The 21,118-nt window shown below is 37.6% G+C and overlaps 1 protein-coding gene across 18 annotated transcripts in view; it reads right to left on the bottom strand.

Annotated features, from left to right (window-relative positions):
• The window catches only part of sorbs2b (sorbin and SH3 domain containing 2b), a 50,041-nt gene extending 31,077 nt beyond the window's left edge, over positions 1 to 18,964 (bottom strand). For 4 of the 18 annotated variants that reach the window (XM_053235356.1, XM_053235357.1, XM_053235351.1 and 1 more), the window contains exons 1-3: positions 12,796 to 13,304; positions 10,119 to 10,270; positions 2,619 to 2,657 (exon numbers count right to left, since the gene is read on the bottom strand). In XM_053235356.1, the coding sequence (XP_053091331.1) occupies positions 2,619 to 2,657; positions 10,119 to 10,125 (46 nt within the window). In that variant the 5' untranslated portion in view covers positions 10,126 to 10,270; positions 12,796 to 13,304. The other 14 variants (XM_053235350.1, XM_053235354.1, XM_053235353.1 and 11 more) reach the window with 12 other exon arrangements.
• Between the last annotated feature and the right edge of the window lie 2,154 nt (positions 18,965 to 21,118).

The following is a 21,118-nucleotide window of genomic DNA, read 5'->3' as shown; positions in this document are numbered from 1 at the left end:
AAACCACAAAGTCCATTAGTGTGCTATTACAAAAGTCTAAGCAAATAAACATGGCACCAGCCACACAGTAAGTATTGATAATGTGACATTGATCATAAAGAGCTCTGTGAGCCTCTCAGTTTCATGACTGTGCAGTGTTGGGCAGCAAGTCCTCGTTCTGTGTGGCTGTTCAATCCCCCTGTGAGTGAGCTCCCATGTGAAAGGTGATACAAGCCCAGCATTTCTGCTCTGAAACATGCAGCTTGGTTTCAAAATACACACACACACACACACACTGTGAAAGACACTTATTACCTCTTTTGGTATGTTACAGCTTAACACCTGACTGAATATCTGAAAAACATGCACTATAGGCACAAGTTGAGCAGCCTCAAGAAATTTTACTCCACTTCAGTTTGTCCTAGATTGATCACTTTTGGGTGACAGATTGACAGCTCTTATGACCCTGTTCCTAAAATACCCAGTTTATTTTGGTATGAGCCAAATATTTCTAGAAGAGTCTATGTGGGGAAGTAATTTCATTACGTTATTCTATTACCTAATCCTCCAACACATGCAGAGGTACGCAGTGTATGTAAGTCTTAATAAATACACAGCAATATGTAAACACTTCAGACAAGGTACACCTGCGTGTCTGTACACAGAGGCACCTGCCCAACCTGACAGCCTATCATGGAAACAGCTCAGCACATGTTGTCTTAGAGGTCAAATGCCATACAAGATGATATTCTGCAGAGTCACTGATGCATGATTAACTGACCATCCTAGTTAAAGACTTCAAGTTAAATCATGCCAGATAACAAACTCATGTACTCTTTCCAATCTCAGATTAAAGAGAAGTACTATATATTTATTTTGACCCTTAATAAAATGTGGCACCATCTCATATTTCTCCCATGAAAAGAGAGCCTGAGTGTCAAGCCCAAAACAAATCTTCAACCAGCGTGGCCTATAAATCGGAGGTGAAAAACACAGGGGACACATTTGCCTGTCACACCGCCGGACATGGGGTAAATCAAAAGTTCTAACGGCCTGTCAGCAATAAATGAAGAGGAGATTATGGAGTTGGGTTTCAAGAGGGCAGACTAGTGGCGACAGAACAGCTGGGATGGGAACAGGACAGCCACCCAAGAAGCCACATGTATGACCAGGACTAAAGTGCTCGGCTGTGGTTTCCTGAATACCTTGTGAGAAACCATGACACCAAATATGCTGTTAGGATATTAAAATAATAAACAACTAATTATAAACACTAAAATTCTGTCTATAAAAAACTGCAAAGGGAAGACACACAAAGAAATCTTATTAATAATAATAATAATAATAATAATAATAATAATAATGTACTATTTTATAATGGTGTATTACATTTTGTCATCTTATATATGTTTTAGTGGTAGTGGTTACTTTACAACTGCACTAAATACCAATGTTACATGACAAAACATAGTTACAAATCTTTCATAGTTCAAAACAAAGAATAATGATTATAATTCTTTCTACTTATATAATGGTGCAGCCATTTGATTATATCAGTTGAGAATGAGTGTCATGTTTACTGATTAGGTATAATATATTTAGATGGAAACGTATAATTGTGGAGTCTAACAATTAATCACAATCAGAACAAATAATCCCAGACAGCTCTAATAATGGATTAGATGGTTATGTAATAACTGTGACAGGCTTAAACAGGCACTGAGATTACTGAGCTACAACAGCAGAAAGCATTGTCAACATAGCTGGCTCCTGATAAATAGTATTGTCTCTTGTTGATAGCAGCTTATGTTTAGCCTGATTTATGGCTACAGTGTATTGGAGAGACAGGAAACTGAACCCCCCCACAGACCTGATTGCTCTTGGCAGGAGACGCGTGAAACTCATACCTCACACCTCATTGACAATCAGCTAAGTGTTGATACAGGACTAAATACATCATGGTGATATGCCACACCATCTACAACATCACAACATACACCGTTAAAGCTCATACATTAAAACTCATTTTCATTTACTAATAGTACAAAATTTAAAAAAAGTCATATATATATAGACAACCCAAAGTATAGTTAACTTACTACATAACAAACAACAACAGATTTGTAGCTCCAAACGCTATCACAGATTGACCGATGGGTTGTGATGGTATTAAGATAAATTATCATGCCACAGGCTTAATTAGTAGTTATATGCACTTCGGAAAGACACAGAAACACACTCCTACACATAATAGCATGCAGCCTGCTGGGTATTTCATATATACTCAAATTGAAAATCTGCTCAAAAACTCTAGTAACATGAACTGATAATTCTTTCTACCTAAACTCGCTTATCAGGCACAGTGTTTATATATGAAAATATATACATAAGACATGGATTCTACCTTGGTTATTGCTAATATGATGATCATTGGTGGTGATGTGCCATTTTTAATATATATTGTAAGACAAAAAGACTATCAATATACAGATAACAAATAACAATTAAAACAAGTTTTCACTGAATAAGACATTTATTTTTAACATCATGCATATTGTGCATCCTACCAAGCTTTTCTTATACTGTTCATGAACAAATTCTAGCCATATCACATGCTCTGCAACACAAAATAGTCCTACCTGGTACTGCTATTATACCAAATTCCTTGCCCGGGTTGTCTTCATGAAAAAATATGCAATGATTACACCGAGAAAGTGTTGCCTATCGAGCAAAACAGTAAAATAAACAAGTAAAATAGAGTGTGCCAAACTGTGCTCTCTGTCAAAAGCCAAAAAGAGCTCCGGATCCTTGCCATGTTGCTTACTAAAGCCAAAATAGGAAGAATCTTCCTCTCATCTGGGATTTGCAGTTGAGCTATTTATATTAACATTTTTGTGAGGACACAAGATAGCCTGTGTGGTTTTTAAAAGCAGCTTCTCAATCAAAATTTTATTAAAAGAAACCCTGTGAAACATTTGTTGTGCCATGGTTTATTGGCTAGAATATCACTTTTTTCTGTGCTGTTCGGTATACAGGACAATTTGTGTAGCTGTTACCAAGAGTTTTATGAATACCATTCTTTTAAGATATTTACATAAAAATTAAAGGATTCAATAGTTTTGCTGTTGGATGGCAAACTCTAGAATGTTACACACTCTCAGAAAAAAGTCTACGAAGTTGTACCTTTCCTTATTTCTGGTGTACCCTTATCTTTTTTAACTTTAAGCTTTCACGTGGAAAAGCGGATGTAATGTACACTTAAAAAAAAAGATTTAAGATACATAATTGGACCATAATTACCTTTTAAATTAAAGATTTAACGCTACACAACATGCACCTTTCTAGGTAAAAGATATATGCTAAAGGTACAAAATGGGGTTGTAATGATTGGGCAACTTGGATTGATGCATCAGTTTAAAAGGCAACAATTGAAATTAATCGAGGCAACAATTATAAAGCGACTATTATCCATAAAATTATAAACCAATTATTATAAAAAAAACTGATACAGGAACCCTGCAAATAGGATAACATGGTGATGTAGCCCATAACTCTTAAATACTTAAAACAGACCTGAGAATCATAATTCACAAATTCACATTACCCACTGCAGACTGTGACAAAAGTTGGTCACTAAATCAAATCATACTGTAGCAGATTCAGTGATATTGTCAAACATCTAATAGTTGTCTTAAGAATGGAAATCGTACTGTATCATACTGTACCCTTTTTCTGACTGTATATAAACATAACAAAAATTTTTAATAAAGAAGCTAAGAAAAAGTGACATTTTGCTCTGTTCAGTTTTAAATTAAGCAACAGGCTTTAAATTATTAAATGTGCTATATAAGCTCATCAGTATGCTATTGGTATCCAGGACACAAGCTGTAAATATCCAAATAAGGCATGGTTGTGTTTGTGGACTGGCAGTCTGTGGTCTCTCTGTTGGGGTTAAGTGACCATGCAAACTATATGCCTCTTGATGCAGCTGCCTAAGATAGAGACTGCAAACCCTCCCCTCATGATGCAGCAGATTTTGTGCAAATATCGCTATGACTGGTGTCTGCAGGGTTGGGTGAGAAAGTGAGAGCCAGACTCCAGCTGGGCATTGTTAGGCTGCTGGGCTAGGAAAAGGCGGGAATACATGCCAGGGCTGAGAGGTCCAGCTGGCAGAGCGGGCAGGTGCTAGTGAAGAGCTGTGCGGGACTAGCCAACGCTGTAGAGAGCCTCGGAATCTCAGAGACAGCCACTTAACATTCAAACAGCTTGAGTGTAAGTCACTGAGCCTCCCTCAGCTCAACAATCTGCCTCAATCACACACAGCCGCACACACCGAGTTCAAGAGCTTCTGAGAAAAGTCAAGCTTGGCTCTGATAGTGTTATTTATTTCTGTATGGAATTCAAAGCATGGCGCGACACTGAGTTATGTTTGGGCCATGGTGAATGCTGATTGCAGCACTCACAGATAAGATGTCTTTTAAGGAACTTTATAAATAGGGTTAGGGAATCTAAAGGAGCCTACCGAGAACCTGCAAAGTCACTTATTTAACTACTTAAGTTATTGCAGGTCCTCCTGTCCTCATAAACAGAACATCGCCAGCTTCATCTCATAGTTGGTTCAAAACACAAAAGTGCTTCTGAAGTAACTGTTGTCATAGTAATGATTCTGGCAAGTGGAGGAACATTATTAAGCAAATAAATTATCCAGAAGTTTATTACTGGGTATGTAAGTGGTCGTGAAGTATCGTGTTAGAGGGGAAAAGCTGCCACTTGAGAACAGATCCCAGAAGAATGCAAAAAATAACAATCATTCCACTGCCTCTAGATTTAAGATTATGCTGCTGTGCTACTTTTAAAAGTATTTATTTATATTATTTACACATAAATATATAACAGAAGGGGAGTTACATTTATACAGGGGTTACACAGACCAAGGACAGGACAACAACAAGGAGCTTTAAATTTACAAGAATATGCGATATGTGCTGCTGTGCTACTTAGCAAACTAATCAACAGCACAAAGTGTCTGTACAGTAAGCAAAGCAAACATTTCTACACATAACAAGCACTTCTCTGAAATGTGCAAGACATTCAGAGCAGGTGAAATTATGCATGCTGGATTCTTTCTTGGGGTGACATTTTTATCACATGCTCAAGTATGTTCACACTGCAGCACATGAGCATGTGAAATAGAAGCTCAAGCTATATCATCAAATAGTGAGAGTTAATATGAGCACATGATTATTTTCAAGCATAGGTTTCTAACAGGGACCTACCTTTATTTGATGGTTATAACAGCATGATTAAAACATGACTGGCTATAGGAAGGCTTCAGTCTCTAGTGCCACTTCACTGCCTTTCTTTAATCTTTTTAGGTCACACTAGTTATGCTTCCACAATTCAATGTTTCCCACAGATCTGACAATACTTGGGTGGGGGTCAGGAAACTTAAGGGTGGGCATGTCCTAGTATATTTTTACAGATATGATTTATGGTTATTGCAGGTATGGTGTATATAGCCAACAGATATAATGGATTTTAGAAATAAGAAAGACTAAAACTATTTCATTTACACTTCCACTTTCACATCACCTCGACTGTAATGGGGTCTGCTACCTATCACTCTCAGCCCCCCCCCCCCCCCCCCCCCCCCCCTCACAGCCAGACCTCTCAGCCATAGGTGCAAGAATAACATCAAGAATGAGGGAGTCATGAGGTGGTTGAACCTGCGGTTTGGATTTGACCATATAACGAGTGTTTATTCATTACCGCTGAACTCATACTCAATCACCAACAACTAGAAAATGGAAATGTCGGAATAATTTATGCATCATGCCTGAGTGTGGTGGGTGACTCAGCTCATCAGATTCTGCTGCTCTGCCAAATTAGAAACAAGGAACATTAATTTCTTGGAAGGAATTAATAAATAAAATGTGTATACTTGGCACAGTGCCAAAGTATTACTGTGGCATTTACATAGTAGAACAAAATCCCAAAATGCTCCACAGCTCACGCATCACATTGAACTAATCTACTGTTATTGCAGTTTGGCATTATTTACCTCTGAGAGAAAAGCTTGGGATGGTGGCGTGCATAAGAAATAAATGGAACCACCAGTGCAGACAGTGTACACCAGAAGAAATACCTACAAACCACTTAACATTCATGAACAGTGGCACTTTCAGATCTGTGCTTTGCGGAAACTAAATAAACAATTGTTTGGCTGGTAGCAGAAGTCCCATGGTTAAGAACAGTCTATTAACTAGAAGTAAAATTAACTAATAACTAGAAATTTGACCTTTGGAGGAGAGTTGACCTTTGTTTAGGGAGCTATTATGTTAATAATGAGACATAACATGAGATCAGCATGCAAAGAATATCCAGCAGTCCTGTACGTATTGCTTACCAGCAGTCAGGAAGTCAGTTACTTCATTAATTATATTGCTAATATTATTGTTCAATTTCATCCCTTCTGACGACCAGGTGTGGTGAGTAACCCCTGAATACCACATGCAGATATATTCTAACAAGGTGACATAGTGACATAAACACAACTACCGGCATACATCATTCCCTTTCTCACTCTCACCGTGTGCATTTCAGACTGCATGAGCATGGCATGGAGCTATCTGCTTAACACAGGTTCCCAAACTAAGTGTCGTGACCCCATGTGGGGTCGCTTGAATTACAATTGGGGTAGTGAGTGTTAAACAAGCTATATTTAAATTAAAAGCGTACATGCTGTTGTAGTCTTTTTCAGTGTCCAGACATACAGAATTATTGTAGGAGATAAGCTATAAAAATGGACAAATTTCTGCCACTAGTTCCTCAAAAACATCCAGTAACTCTGGCTCAGCTGAACAACAGAAGTCAAGAAAACCAACACAAAATTATGCCAAAACATTTACTGAATATGGATTTACAAGTCCTCAATTGTAAATCTGGAATTAAAAAAATGTAGGGTGGTCAGGGTTTGGAGTTCAAAAAGTTTGGGAACCCCTGGCTTAATAGTTTGTGACCACAATCTGAGTTACAGGTAACCTGATGTGTAGGTGGGGATAGCCACCTCTCATTTCTTTCTACTTTGCCGAGCGTGCTTTTCTTCTTACTCGTTATTTGTGGAATGATACTCTGCAACTTAGCACCTGTTAGCCTCAAGTCAATTTTGTATTGCGTGCATTTATACACTTGTGGTTCTTGTATGTGAACATTTATCGCTACAGGCTGTAAGGAATGTTCTTCTCAGCAGTATTACTACATACAGTATTACCTTCTCAATTTCCATATATTTACAGATCTGACTGTATATTGACCATACAGTGAGCTGCAGATTCTGCTCATTTTTTCCACTTAGGCGATCCATCCATTTGCGTTTTCTCATCATTCCACATTCCCCACCAACTAGCAGGCTAGCAGAGATTGTGGCTAACATGTTGCTAGCATCTAAGAGTAGCTCTCCTTGAAAAATACTATACACTGTTAAGTACTAAACCCATCCATTTTTCTCTATACTTGGGTTGATTTGCCTCCATAGCTCACATTATATTGGGTGGGTAGCTACCAATAACCATGCAAAATAAGGTCAATATAATCAGTTCTCCTTGCGCCTGTGCCTGTTTCCTCTGGGTTCTCTACTTTTCATCCATATCCCAAAAACACGCCGATAGGTGGACTGGCTACTCCAAATCGCCCCATGTGTGGATGAGTGTGTGAACATGTGTGTGTGCATTGTGCCCTGCAATGCATTGACGTCCAATCCAGGCCATATTCCTGCCAATAGATTCTGGATCCAACAACTCTGCTGGCCAAGATAAATTCGCTTATTGAAGATGAATAAATGAATGGCAGTAAATAAATTTTTTGTCAAATATTTAGGGTCTCATGGTTATTCAGTGTGGAACATACAGATTGAATTGCAGAACTAAGACACACATTTCAGATATTAACATGAAAATGCATATAATCTGAATAGGGGAATATTATTACCTCACGTTCAAACAATTTTGAAAAAAAGTGTCTTTGTTCTTCTAGCAAACACTATTCTTTAAAGAAACCCTGTCATGCTTCCAGATCTTTGACACCATTTATACTATCTTATCATGTCCTTGTATATGGACTGTTTCCTGAAAATATTTTGACTACATGCAAATCAGCTCATTACATTTGACAACCATCTTCCTGTTCTGTTCATTTAAATTGTTCAATTCAAAAGATGGCTGCCAAACAAAAAAAATATGCTTTTTTATGATTTTATATTTTTAGAAATTATGACAAGTGTTTTTAACGTTCTTATAGGTGAAAACTTAAATAGTTATGCACCACGTCATTATTATGCAATGTTTTGGGAGGGAATGTGGCTTGGGGAGCTGGATGCATAACATCTGACCTCCTGAAACGGTTTGAGCCATCAAATTTAAATTTGTTTAAAAATGTATCAGGGTACAGTTCAACCTGCATGTTTATGTGGTCGATTAATATCAATACTCAAGACACATGAAACAACCAAGCGCAAACAGGATCTCTGTGTACATACTATATGCATAACTGCATGTAAAGTCACATGGTTTAGATAGTTTCTTGTGGCTAATTATGTTGAAACAATTACACCAAATACCACAACAACAATAAAAATAATAATAATTTAAAAATACAGCCTTTTTTAGGTTGTGTCGTGGTGCAAGAAAAATGTGCTTAAGTCCAAGGTTGAGAATCGCATGTAACTGAGACATGCCTCGGTTTTAGAGAAACCCCACCCATGTGCGCAAATCTCACGCAAATCTCTGAACAGGGGAAGAAGACCTATGGCTTCTCAGTACTGATATGTGGAATACTATCTCAATAAATCCTCAATACACGCACATAACTCAACTCTGAATATGGCCCCCAGTGCACGTTCCCAGTATAATTCATTGTGGATGGGAAACTTTTGGGAAATGCACCGCAAATATTACTGTGGCCTAAACGTAATGATGGCATTTTCAAAATTATTCATGTTAGTGTGGACTAGGGCTTAAACACGTGATAGATTTGGATTCCTCTTGCTTTCTACTGTACCTTATCTGAACACGTGGAAGCCCTAAGCGACAACTTATTCAGGGGGCCTTCACCAAACATATTGTTTTATATTCAAGAATGAACAGAATTAATGCTTCCTTATCTTGGATGAGTCAACAGATTACTGTTGTCATAGCTAGTAGCAACACGCTAGCAACTTAAAAGGTGTTAGCCTAACACTTCTTACTCTAGATACTAACTATTTAACTAACTAACTAGTTTGACACTAGCTTTTTCCATTTTAAAATCAAATTAAATCAACAAGCGGAAGGAAGAAAGCAGAAAAATTGACTAAATGCAAATAATTAAAAGTAATTTCTTGCGAGTGTTTTGAAGCCATTTTGCCTCTTCTACGTTTTACTTTTTGTTTCTCATTTCCAGATAAATATGACCACTTAATGATCACCACTTCTTTGCAATCTTCTGACATTAGTTACGTTAGTTACCTAATTTAGTTACGTTAACTGCATATACATAAAAATTTTCGCAAAATGACAGCAAAGTTTGTTTTTTGCATATCTGTTTTGCATATATGCATATCATATAAAAATCATGGGGCCTCTTGGTGGTCCTGGGGCCCTAAACATCTGCTTATACCACTTACAGCAAGAAGCAGCCCTGCTTTCAGCATACATGATTTAATTAGCAAGACTTTAAAGATTGCCCTGGCTAAGTAACCCTTTTAACTAAGACTGTCACCAAAAGAAAGAAAGAACCTAATGGTGTTAATTCACTCAGGCTGCCCTGATCTAAAAATACTATTCTGGCTAAAAATGTACTGAATATATTTTTTTTAAATACACAAAACAAGGAAAATAAATTTTCACATAGTAAAATCAAATAATGGTTAAAGCCCTGTTATCAACACTAACAATATCATTATGTGTTGTTGTAAAAAATATGTGGTGATACAAAATATGAGAAATATTAGACCTTGTTCATGAAGAAGTGCTCTTTCCCATTCCATGACAGAATATAAATAGGAGTTTTATGAAGATAAGATTGTTTGAATCCTTTGAGCCTCCTCTAAACACTCTAATTCACCTGTATCCCAGCATGAAAGGCAGAGAGGACTCACTCCTTACCAGGCATTAAGAGCGAGCCAGGTTACGTGTTAGAGCTGAAAGACATCTGTGCCGCCAGGCAGCAAGCTCCACTTCCCCTTCTTCCTCTTCAGCCTTCAGCGCAGGAGGACTCTGAGATTTTCAGCGTTAAACTGGTAGGCTGCTGCCCGTTTCTGGAGGCAGAAGAGGGGAGAAAGTAAGCCCCCGCTCCAGAGCTCAAGCCCTGCGGTTTGAGCTATTTTCAGATGGAGACATGCATGTCTGGAGGCTTGAAAGTTACTCCGTGCCTCAGGAAGGGAAACTGACAACACTTAAAGTGCACAGAAGGAGGACAAACATCTGAGCTCGGCTGGGGCCTCGGCATGCCACATGCTGTGTACGAGCTGAAAACACTAATGCTAACTGGCAAGTTAGCCAAAATCAATCACTGTCTCTGAAGAGTTAGAGTTTCCCATAAGCCAAAAATGTATGTGTTTTTTTTCTGTTTCTGATCACATTATCTCCTTGTTTAACCTCAGAGGAAGCAAACAGGAAAAGTGCGTAACATAACGAGAGATATGAAAAAAGCAAACAAAGTCAAGGGCTCACATTTGAAAAACAACCTCAGGTGAAACCGTGTTCAGCTCTGGTAACATTTATGACGTGAACTCTATTTTTGCTTCTAAGGTTTGTTTGTGATGACAGTTCTCATTTATCATGTAAGCAACAACCTTCAGTCAAAGGAGTCGGCGTCATGAATATGTCATGCTGAAACGATTTCAAACCAATTTATGATGCTTCATTACACGTGCAATATAACATGGATTTGACACAAATTTGAGTTAAACTTTAATGTTTGCAGAGGAATGTTCAACAAAGTGTTGAGAAAAAAAACAAGCACACATAATACTCCTTAGGTATGTCATGAATATGTCTAAAACCATGACCATGTACAGCAAACTACCATTTTGAATTGATCCTCATAACAAGGTGCATGACCTCATATTAAGCAGTTTGTAGCACAAGAAATAAAGCTATTTACATAGGAGATCAGTCACCTGGAAACCTACTGAACAGAAGGGAAAGCATCACCCAGGAGCTCAGAAAATGCACCGTGACTGAAGATGTCAGCACAAACCTGAGCCAAAGAAAACCGCCCCACAAAGCTAACATTACTCATATTCTCATACCAGAGATGGCTGCGGAGTTACGCCAGGCGAACCCTTAAAACTGATACTGATAGGATCTGATACACACCTTTGCCTCTTTCCAAAAACAGACATGCAGACATGAAACATGAAGAACCTTCGTTTCTCTTGGTTGCTCAAAAAGCGACAAGGTCAAAAAACACATGTTAGATGCTATCCAACATGATTATGGGGATTAATAAATATTAACCCTGTTATCAAATATACTGATGGTTGCAATAAAAACCATGTTTAAACACTGTTTCCTGAAAAAGCCTCATTTGTGTTGCATGACTAATTCAACTTCACATGTTCCTCTAAAACATCTGCTATTGTTTATCCGGATTTGCACTTTGTCAGTGAATCACACATTGTGTCTCCTTTTACACTTCACTTTTTAACTTCCCAATAAAGCACTGCAATTACAGCTCTGTACTTTAGAAAGTTTTTTTTTTTAAGATATACTTTTTCAATGTAAACACATTTTGCATTATTAATTCTCACTGTGGGAATAAACCACTCAATTGAATTTACTAAACTGTATATTCAGTACAATGCAATTTTTCTTTGATAACAATAAATAGAGATTTTGCATGCTGGTATTTAAGTACAAAAACAAAGGTCTTACACTGGTTTTGTATGGATTAGCAGATTATGAATTTAAACAGTGTTAGAGCACTCTGGCAGCCACAGGTTCACATTATTTATTCATTTTATCTTCAGTAACAGCTGGCCAGCATCCTGGTTGGGGTTGCGGTGAACCCGGAGCCTATCCCTGGAGCAGTGGGCATGAGGCAGGAGGAATACACCCTGGATCACCCAGTCCATCACACACACACACACACACACACACACACATATACACACTTTTACACCTAGGGCAATTTAGAGTAGCCAATCCACTGGGACACTTTTATGAGGGAAGGAAATCTAGGAACTGAAGGAAACCCATGCAGTCACAGGGAGAACATGGTTCACGTCATCGACTATTAAAATGCTTTTCTCTTTTAACTTTTGCTATCAGTTTTCTGTGTTTTTCCCCACGCTGTGTTTTGAGTGCAATAAGCATTTATGTTTTCATGAAATTCATGAAAGCCTGCTGTCAGTGCAGCTCGCTCGTGACGTCACGCAGCTGCACGAGGGTGAAACCGTCCTGCACCTGCGTGACGTCATGAGTGCAGGTGGCTCGTGACGTCACGCAGCTGCAGGACAGTATGCCCCTCGTGCGTGTTTGATGCTCGAGCTTTATAGACTCCTGGAACCTGCAGCAAGCCGGATGAGCCACACGGTCGGTTACACATTAATGACAGTCGCTCAGCAACTGTTTGCTGGTTAATGTTTAAACAACCCCCTGCTGGAGTTTATCACTACAAACATCCAGGCTGAATAAACTCAATACGCTGTTTAATTGTCCTGCGTCCGTAATTCACTCTTCTGTGCTACTGACATGGTGTGTGTGTCTCATTCACAGACATGTTCACAGACATAGCCAGATGTGCTACAGAAATATCTTCATGATTCATTTTACCTACCTTAAACAAGCTGTGGAGCCAAACAAACGGAACCTGAGAAACCCCACAGGTCCATGTCCTCCAGTCAGTCAGACACACACACACACACACACACTTCTGCCTCGTATCCTTCTGTTTATCAGGATTAAAAAGACGCAGTACTGACACTGATGTAGCGCTCAACACGTTTCCGGACAAGTGCAGCTGCCGGAGCTAACAGCTAACCGACTACAGCTCTCCGAGCCATCCTTCCTCTGATTAGTATTCAGTCTCCCGCGTGTTTTCCTGCCGAGCAGCAGAAGCGCGCATCACTGAGGAGGCATGGCGACCCCGCCTGGCTTTAACGCTACTGAGGAGCGCTCTCATTGGCGTGAAGAGGATCCTGGTTGCCATAGAGATGTCCAACAGCGCGCTTGGCTTGTCGCGCGCTCGGACATGGCGCAGTACACAGCACGCAGGAATGCGTACTAGAGAGAAGCCTACTAAACAGCATGCTGAAATAGTACCTATATGCAGGTTTTGCTATGCTCTTTAGTACAGCAGTACGCTGTGTTCTTTCTTTCTTTAAAATAAATGATTAAAACATATTAGACGTGAGAGGGTTTTTATATTGAAGAGATTTTTTTCAAGAAAATAAAGTTTGTTTGTTTGTTTGTTTGTCTGTTTATCTAACCTAAAATTCCACACATTCTTATTTCATTTTTTCCTGTGTAAAAATGAGTAGCAATAAACACTCTTAGGCTAAACATAAGCAACTACTTGACCTATCCAAAGTAATCAATGATTGTCTAATGACTTGTTATTGATAAAAAATAATCATCTTTAGTACAGTGTTGTATATAAGAGGACTTATTAATGAGAAAATTAGATTTTTTCCAGAAAAAATCTATCTATCTATCTATCTATCTATCTATCTATCTATCTATCTATCTATCTATCATCAAACATTCTTAATCTAAAAGCAAGCAACTTGACCCATTCACAGTCAGGAATGATTGTCTAATGATTTGTTATTGATGAAAATAATGCTTATATTAATAATGCTAATAATTATTAGTACTAGTATTAGTACTAGTACAGTGTTGTGTATAAGAGGACTTTTATATTAAATTTTTTCCAGAAAAATCTATCTATCTATCTATCTATCTATCTATCTATCAAATGACTAATGACACATTTCTTATTGAAGAAAATTGGTAGCAAGTGGATCTAGAGTTATAAATTTGGTAAGTGTTGTGCATGAGAGGGCTTTTACGCTCAAGAGAGTATTATTTTTTTTAACTTAAAAAAATTATTATTATTATTATTATTATTATTATTATTATTATTATTATTATTACAGTATTTTTCCTGCATCAAATTTGATATGAAATATTATTAGGCTAAACACAATTAACTACTTGGCTCATCCAAACTTATGAATGATTGACTGATGAAAAAATTATTAATTACGATATGATAAAGCCCATAAATTTTATGTGCTACAAAAATAGAGACCATGTACATTATGTATGTGAAAAGTGAAACCATCATGCCTGACATGTGAAAAAATAATCATATGAGAAAATCACAATGTGAAAATAAAAACAGCATGTCAGAAACAGAAAAGTTCACATGTGAAAATAAATGAATTGTGTGAGAAATCACATGGAAAAATAAAAACACATGAACTACATGTAAAAAGTCCACATATGCAAATATAACATGTGCGGTGTCTAAAACCCACATTTAAAATTAACATGTGGAGCATGCGATTATTAACATGTGAAATTCATGTGACTTTTCTGCAAGGGTTAGCATATTATATCAGAAACGTTCCTGTTACATACTTGCATGAAAAACCTAGGCGTAATGTCAGCTAGGAAACTTTTGTAGTTAAACATTAATTCTGTGTACTCTTTGTCACAATACACAAATAATGATATATGAATGCTTTGTTAGAATACTATGAACACCATCTAAATACAAACTGCCAATCTAAATACACCAAGGAGCACTCTGGGCCTGATAAATTCAGCTGCATATCTAAATTTAACAGAACTGTCAACAACCCTTTACTACTGGACTGTGCTACCAAAGAAGGGCATAATTATACCTTAGGCACAGACACACAGTTGATAAGAAGACTATACAAGGCTGATATGAAAACTAAGTGGTGGATAATGGCCAGTATTAGAAACACACTTGTTTACGCTAAGGGTTTGTGGTACCTGCACAATCAATCATCATAAAACTCAAATGCATAACAAAGTCTAACAGCTGAGATTCACCTCATGTATGTATTTCAACTGCTTCAATCAGTCCCCTAAGTAGTGATGTATAGTAACTAATTTGAATTAGTCAGTAACCACAGTGAAACTAATAGGAAAGGTATGAGGTTACAAGAGTGAGGAATGTCAGTCGCACCCACCAACAGGTCCTGTGAGTTTAAGTGGTTAACCATCAAAATTGTTATTTCCTAAAAGCGGAGCATGTTTACTTAGTGCTCAGAATTCAGCTCAAAAGCTTTATTCAGCTCTTTAAGATCACAGGAATGCCACTCATGTTAATCTGGTTCAAAGGAAATATTTGTTCTCTTTTTAGGATTTACTGAGAAGCACAAACACCTGGTAGAGACAAATAGGCCAACTTAGTAGCCTGATGTAATATCACATACATATAAGGGGATAAACCTAGAGATATTTTTGTACATCCGTAGGTGGATTAAACCTCAGCATTATACTATTTGTGTGCAGTTCTTCACATTATAATGTGAATAGCACCATGACTGTTATAGCCAAATATAGAGTACTACCAGCACTATGTATAGTATCCCATTATTATTTTTGTATGATGCCCTACATTTGTTCTATCCAACTGAGAAATACCACTTAATGATGACCTGAGATAACACACCAGTGAGTCAAACTATTAGAGATACATGTAGCTGATTGACCGAGTTTAACATTGCCAGAAAACATAATGGCCTATTCCAAAGGTTATTGACTCAGGAGGGCTTTTGTCCAGCACAGTTTCCCTGGTGTAACACACATGCTAAAACTAGTAATTAATTGGTAAATCAAGTGTCTTTGAACAGGGAAACTGTGCAGGACGGTGTTGTCTTTTAGGCACTGGAATTCTTACTATCCTGGAATTCTATATGGACAGTCATGGAAAATTCCATGAAACATATGTTTTTTAGGAGTTTCACCTTTAAAGAGTTTTTTTTTTGTCCTTAAATTGTTTTGAATAACTCAGATACACAGAGCACATTCTTGATATTTCACTCTGTATTGAAACAGATACTATGGAATGAAACACATTAAAAGTTCACTTTCACCATGTCTACAGGCAACCAAAACTAGAATATCAACCAACAAGTCCAACAGGATTCCTTTCATTGTTCTTTGGAGTACACAGTAAGAAAAGGATCTCTGATTAGAGGTGTAGGAAACCATCACTACCCTAAACCGATGAAGCCCTGTCGCTCCTGATCGCTGGGGGACCCCCGAAAGGATAGGTTTACCTGAGGACAGAGAAGCCTCTGTCCACTAAAGAGTGGCTTCCATGCCATTCTTCTTTTATATTTTCCCACTAACACACCCACTTGGGCGAAACTGGAATCTGCTTGAGTACAATGACACAGGAGACAAGCACGGTTGTTCTAGAGCCACAGGCTGGGAAAAACAGGTCATATTTGTCCATACTCCTTTTGCACAATGGCCACAAAGACACACCAAACCCTGGAGCTCACAGGAAACTGGACCAAGTGAATTTGTATCTGTATCCAGGGAGGCTATCAAATTACACAAATATCATCACTCTGTTTCTGACCTATTAAAAAGTTGGGTATTAGTGGGTATTAGTATGATCTTGCAAGTGCACAAATTGCTGAGGACTTGTGTGACCATAATGTGAATTTTACCTGCAGTGTGTTTGATGTAGCACAGTGAAAATCTACATAGTACATAGTATCTACATAGTATTTCCATTTAAAATACTAATAATAAGTTATTTTTAAAAAATGGACATGGTGGTACAGGAGGTACAGAACCGTTTTCAAAAAGTTTTTTCCCCATAGTTTTAATTTAAAAAAAAGCACATGAAGAACAATGAATTGGGCCCTCACATAGGGATCAAAATAAATATAAGACATTTGCAATTTAAAAGAAATTCTATTCAGAGGTCAGAGTACACATAGTTCTGTGTTCTGTACAATATTTTTCAGCACAGCAGGGATAAATAATCAGGTTAATGGCTTGTCCTTCAAGACGTTTGGGATTTGTCCATGTGACATAAATAAAGTCTCTGCTTCACTCTATGTTCTGTGAATGAGACAAAACAGTGAGCAGTTTACTGGAATGCTATTCAAGGAACTCTACGTTCAGAAAAAAGTTCACTTTGGAGCTGGATAAAACACACAGGATCTGTGGCTGAAACACAGAGGTAGCTGTATTCCTTATAAAGAAGTGTTCCTTAATAGTGATCTACTGCTTTTGTAGAGTATAGCTTTTTTGGTGCAGATAATAATTTAAATAAATGTATAATGCACTAATGCAAACCATAAAATCTACAGGTCACAGTGTGACTGTTTTATGTCAGATCATTCCCAACCTAAGCTATTAATTCAACTGGCATGATTCAGTTTCACAAAGGGAAGGTATATGGTTACGGTGGGCTACACCTGCACACAAAAGCTTGGGCAGCTGTTATAGAGGACATCAGCAACAGCAGGGTTCAAGCAGCTTACCATTTTTCTGGTCTTAGAGAGGAAGTGCTGTCTAGTCTGGCAGTAGCGACCCAATAATGTGTCACAACATCACAAAATCTCACATTCTCTCAACATTTCATCTGTATACACTCACAACAGCCTACCTATGAACATCAGTTTACCTCATGCTGGTAGAATGTAAACAAGGATTGCATTTCCCAAGTTATATATCACAAAAACATACATCATTCAGTACTCACACATTAAGCCATTTCACGTGTTACCAGAAGTTAACAGTCAGCAGATAATTATGCTAAATTGATTTATTGATGACTACACTTGACTCACACCTATTAAACAGTACTTATTTAAAGACGTATTGGATTCCAGTGTAAGATTAAACTTGGCACAAGGAATGACAATCCTTCACTGATGGTCACTTTGAAATGTAAATCAAGTTGTCCAGAAACATAAATGACAAAGTGCCAACTGACTTATGCAACAATATTTAACTATGCCTGCAGGTGATCTTGTGCCATGCAGCCCTTGGTAATGAAGTTTTAAACTGAACGATAATTCAGAAATTACAAAGCCAGTGTGTGGCCCTGCGTCTGCACAAAGGCAACAACATTTATTAGTACATTAAATATCTTAATGAACATTGGATTGTGGATTATGGTGTGGATTATGTTTAAATTTTTTTCAATTTATATGTATAAGTTTATATTTGTATATTTCAATTTAATGTTTTATTAATTTGTATGCGAGCCATAAATACTTTCTTTAACATGTTATATATAAGTAATTCCTTTTGATTCCTCTTAAATTTACAATCTTTTTTTTAATCAAGTCTACTATCTTTAACAATGTAGTTATTTTATTATATTGTTGTGCTTTTTGTGAAAATTGTGGAGAATTATTATTTAACAATACAAATTATTAGAATGCTTAATTCTATAATTAATACAAATAATACATTTCCAAAGAAAAAAAATCAAATAACTGACAGACTTAAATCCCACATGTTTAACTTGCACTTACCTTCATATGAAGGCATTCTGGCTGTGTAATGTCATTAAGGGCTGTTAGTTCTGGCACAGGGACACACAAATGAACACAAACCCAAAATCACTGATAAATCCAAAGCCCTCTGGTTATCTTCTCTGCATGGGGAATCATATCAGCCCCTCTGCTGCTATCCCAAACACGTGTCTGTCACCTCAATTGCTCTTTTGCCAGCTATCCAAACTGAGATGCCTGCTTGTCTTCTCCTTTTCACCCTGCCACTGGAATGTATCTCCTTTGTGTTTAACCTTCAGCTGAGGACAAAGCTCCCACAAGCTTCCACACAGACCTAATTGCCCGTTGCTGCTCTATGATGCTGCGGTCTGACACAGATTGGAGTGCAAGCAGGAGATGAGTTGATTTTCAGCTATGAGGAGCATCCTCTACATGCAGCACCAGACAGAGCCTTCCAGCAAATGGAACAAATGTGCTCTTTGTGTCTCACGTTTTACAAATACAATAAGCTGTCTGGGATTAGCACAGGAGCGGACCAATCAGAGCTCAGAGGCAGTGGGGTAGGCTGGGTAATCGGCATTAAATCAAAGCAGACGGACTGAATATATCAGTGAAGGTTATAAGTGCTCAGTGTCTGCAAGCAGGAATAATCCATTTTACTAGCACTATGCTTATAAAGCATAAATACTGCCCAATTACCATGGAGGGTCACCAGACCTATTAGTTTGTTTTCATAGTAACATTTTAGCCAGTTATGATGTGACTGATAAGCTTTGAACTGTACATTATGTACTAAAAATAAACACCAATGTTCAATATTCACTGCAACACAAGCTAATTAGAATTAGACAAATAATGTAACACTATGGATTTATGAATATTTTCCTTATACAACATTTACTAAAATAATGCATCATTACCAAACAGTATACATGGTATCCAGTATACTGTATTAAACAAAGAAATAAAAAATAAACACCAAATACAAGTATGATCAGCATTCTATTCATGTATAATACATCATGATGATGATGGTTTGAGGGAAGTTAAGCTGACTATAGGTCATCTGATTCATTTGGATTACATCACACCTCTCATGGTTACTGCCTATGTTTAACAAAGATGTAAAGTGGCATCCACAGAGAGCTGGGAGATGTCTGGATGAGGGGCTTGAATTATGGCCCTATCACTTTCAACATGACCTTTCAATACCTCTCAACACACGCCCTCCCAAGGCGACGCCAGCTCTCTCATCTCTCCATCTCCCAGGATTCACAGCCCCTAACCCGCAACCCTGATCACACTGTATCCCCTTGCTCTATTTATACCTGCTTTCATAAATAAGCCTGCCACCAAAGCACCTTAAAAACAAGAGCTCCCTGTAATGGCCCTAACAGACATATCTGCATCGTAGGCGTATGTTGGTCATTTGTTTATTTTAGTTCCAAAAAGGTTTTGTACATAGACAAGTCAAGATAATGTTTTTGTACAGTTGTTGCTGTGTTACACAATGTTCAAAGTGAGGACCATTCATTCTGTCATATCACGCTATTTTTAATCCAAATTATAGAAATGCAAGCTATATAAACATCTATGAACTGCGGACAATTCCTTCTCTGTAATTTTTTTTTAAATAATAATTAAATGCGTAATTACTATTGCTAGCAAAAGTTACACGTTTGCTATATTTCTAGTTGAAACGTTGATGAAGGGGATTTATCTTTAAAGATATGGTTTTAAAATCTGTTAAAAAAGAGCCCAAATGGATAGCACATTTGTCTCTCAATGTGTTGCTTAAGATATAGCTCTTGTGTTAATAATTTTTCTGTTCCAAATTCAATCACACACAAACACATAGCACATATACAACTGAACCATGTATACAGACAGCTGTACATATTTCACACATTTCATTTAATTGTCTTTTTTTTTTTACATCTTCTTGCAAATATGTCCATTTCAAGAAGTATAAAATCAAGCCATCCATTAGATTAACTCTGCACCCATATAAACAATTATTGCGCCTGCAGGCATTTCTGTGACTCCAGCTGAGGTAGCAATAAACGAATTCCTGTGGAATGCCTAACAAATTTGACAGGCAGCTGAAAGGATCACTCGCACAAATGTTGTACATACAAGGAGTAGCCTCATGTTCACAGTGTTGTAGGACATGTGTGTTTGTTTCACACCCCAGACATGTTGTCAGCAGGCCAACAAACATAACCAACTGTTACAGTGTTAGGATATATTCCTAATAATGTGAACTGAATGAAGATTATTTGCCTTTGTGGTCTTTTAATTGTACATATTTTAAATGAACTGAAAATAGCAAAGTCAGGAAACTAGATTTTATTAGTTTCTGTTGAACTAGTTGTTGGGTTCTACAGCGTGAAGGTTTTGATTTATGTTTCCAATACTGTGGCTCACCCTAGTGGTGAGTAGGACTTCCTACAGATGCATATGAGGCACACAAATTTCTTTGTCCTCCATGTCTAGTGTCCAACTAAACCCAAAGAAAATGCCCCCCTCAACCAAGAATTCCTTCTCAGAAAGTTGAGGTGTCCTTAACCCCCAGTTCACCACGTGACGTCATGTCAACATGGCCGCTCATACAATCAACAGTAAATAAAATAT

The sequence above is a fragment of the Pangasianodon hypophthalmus genome, chromosome 7, assembly GCF_027358585.1.
Source record: "Pangasianodon hypophthalmus isolate fPanHyp1 chromosome 7, fPanHyp1.pri, whole genome shotgun sequence".
In the NCBI taxonomy this organism is placed as follows: Eukaryota; Metazoa; Chordata; class Actinopteri; order Siluriformes; family Pangasiidae; genus Pangasianodon; species Pangasianodon hypophthalmus.
The sequence above is the reverse complement of the archived record's forward strand: the minus strand, read 5'-3'. Positions and strand labels throughout refer to the sequence as shown.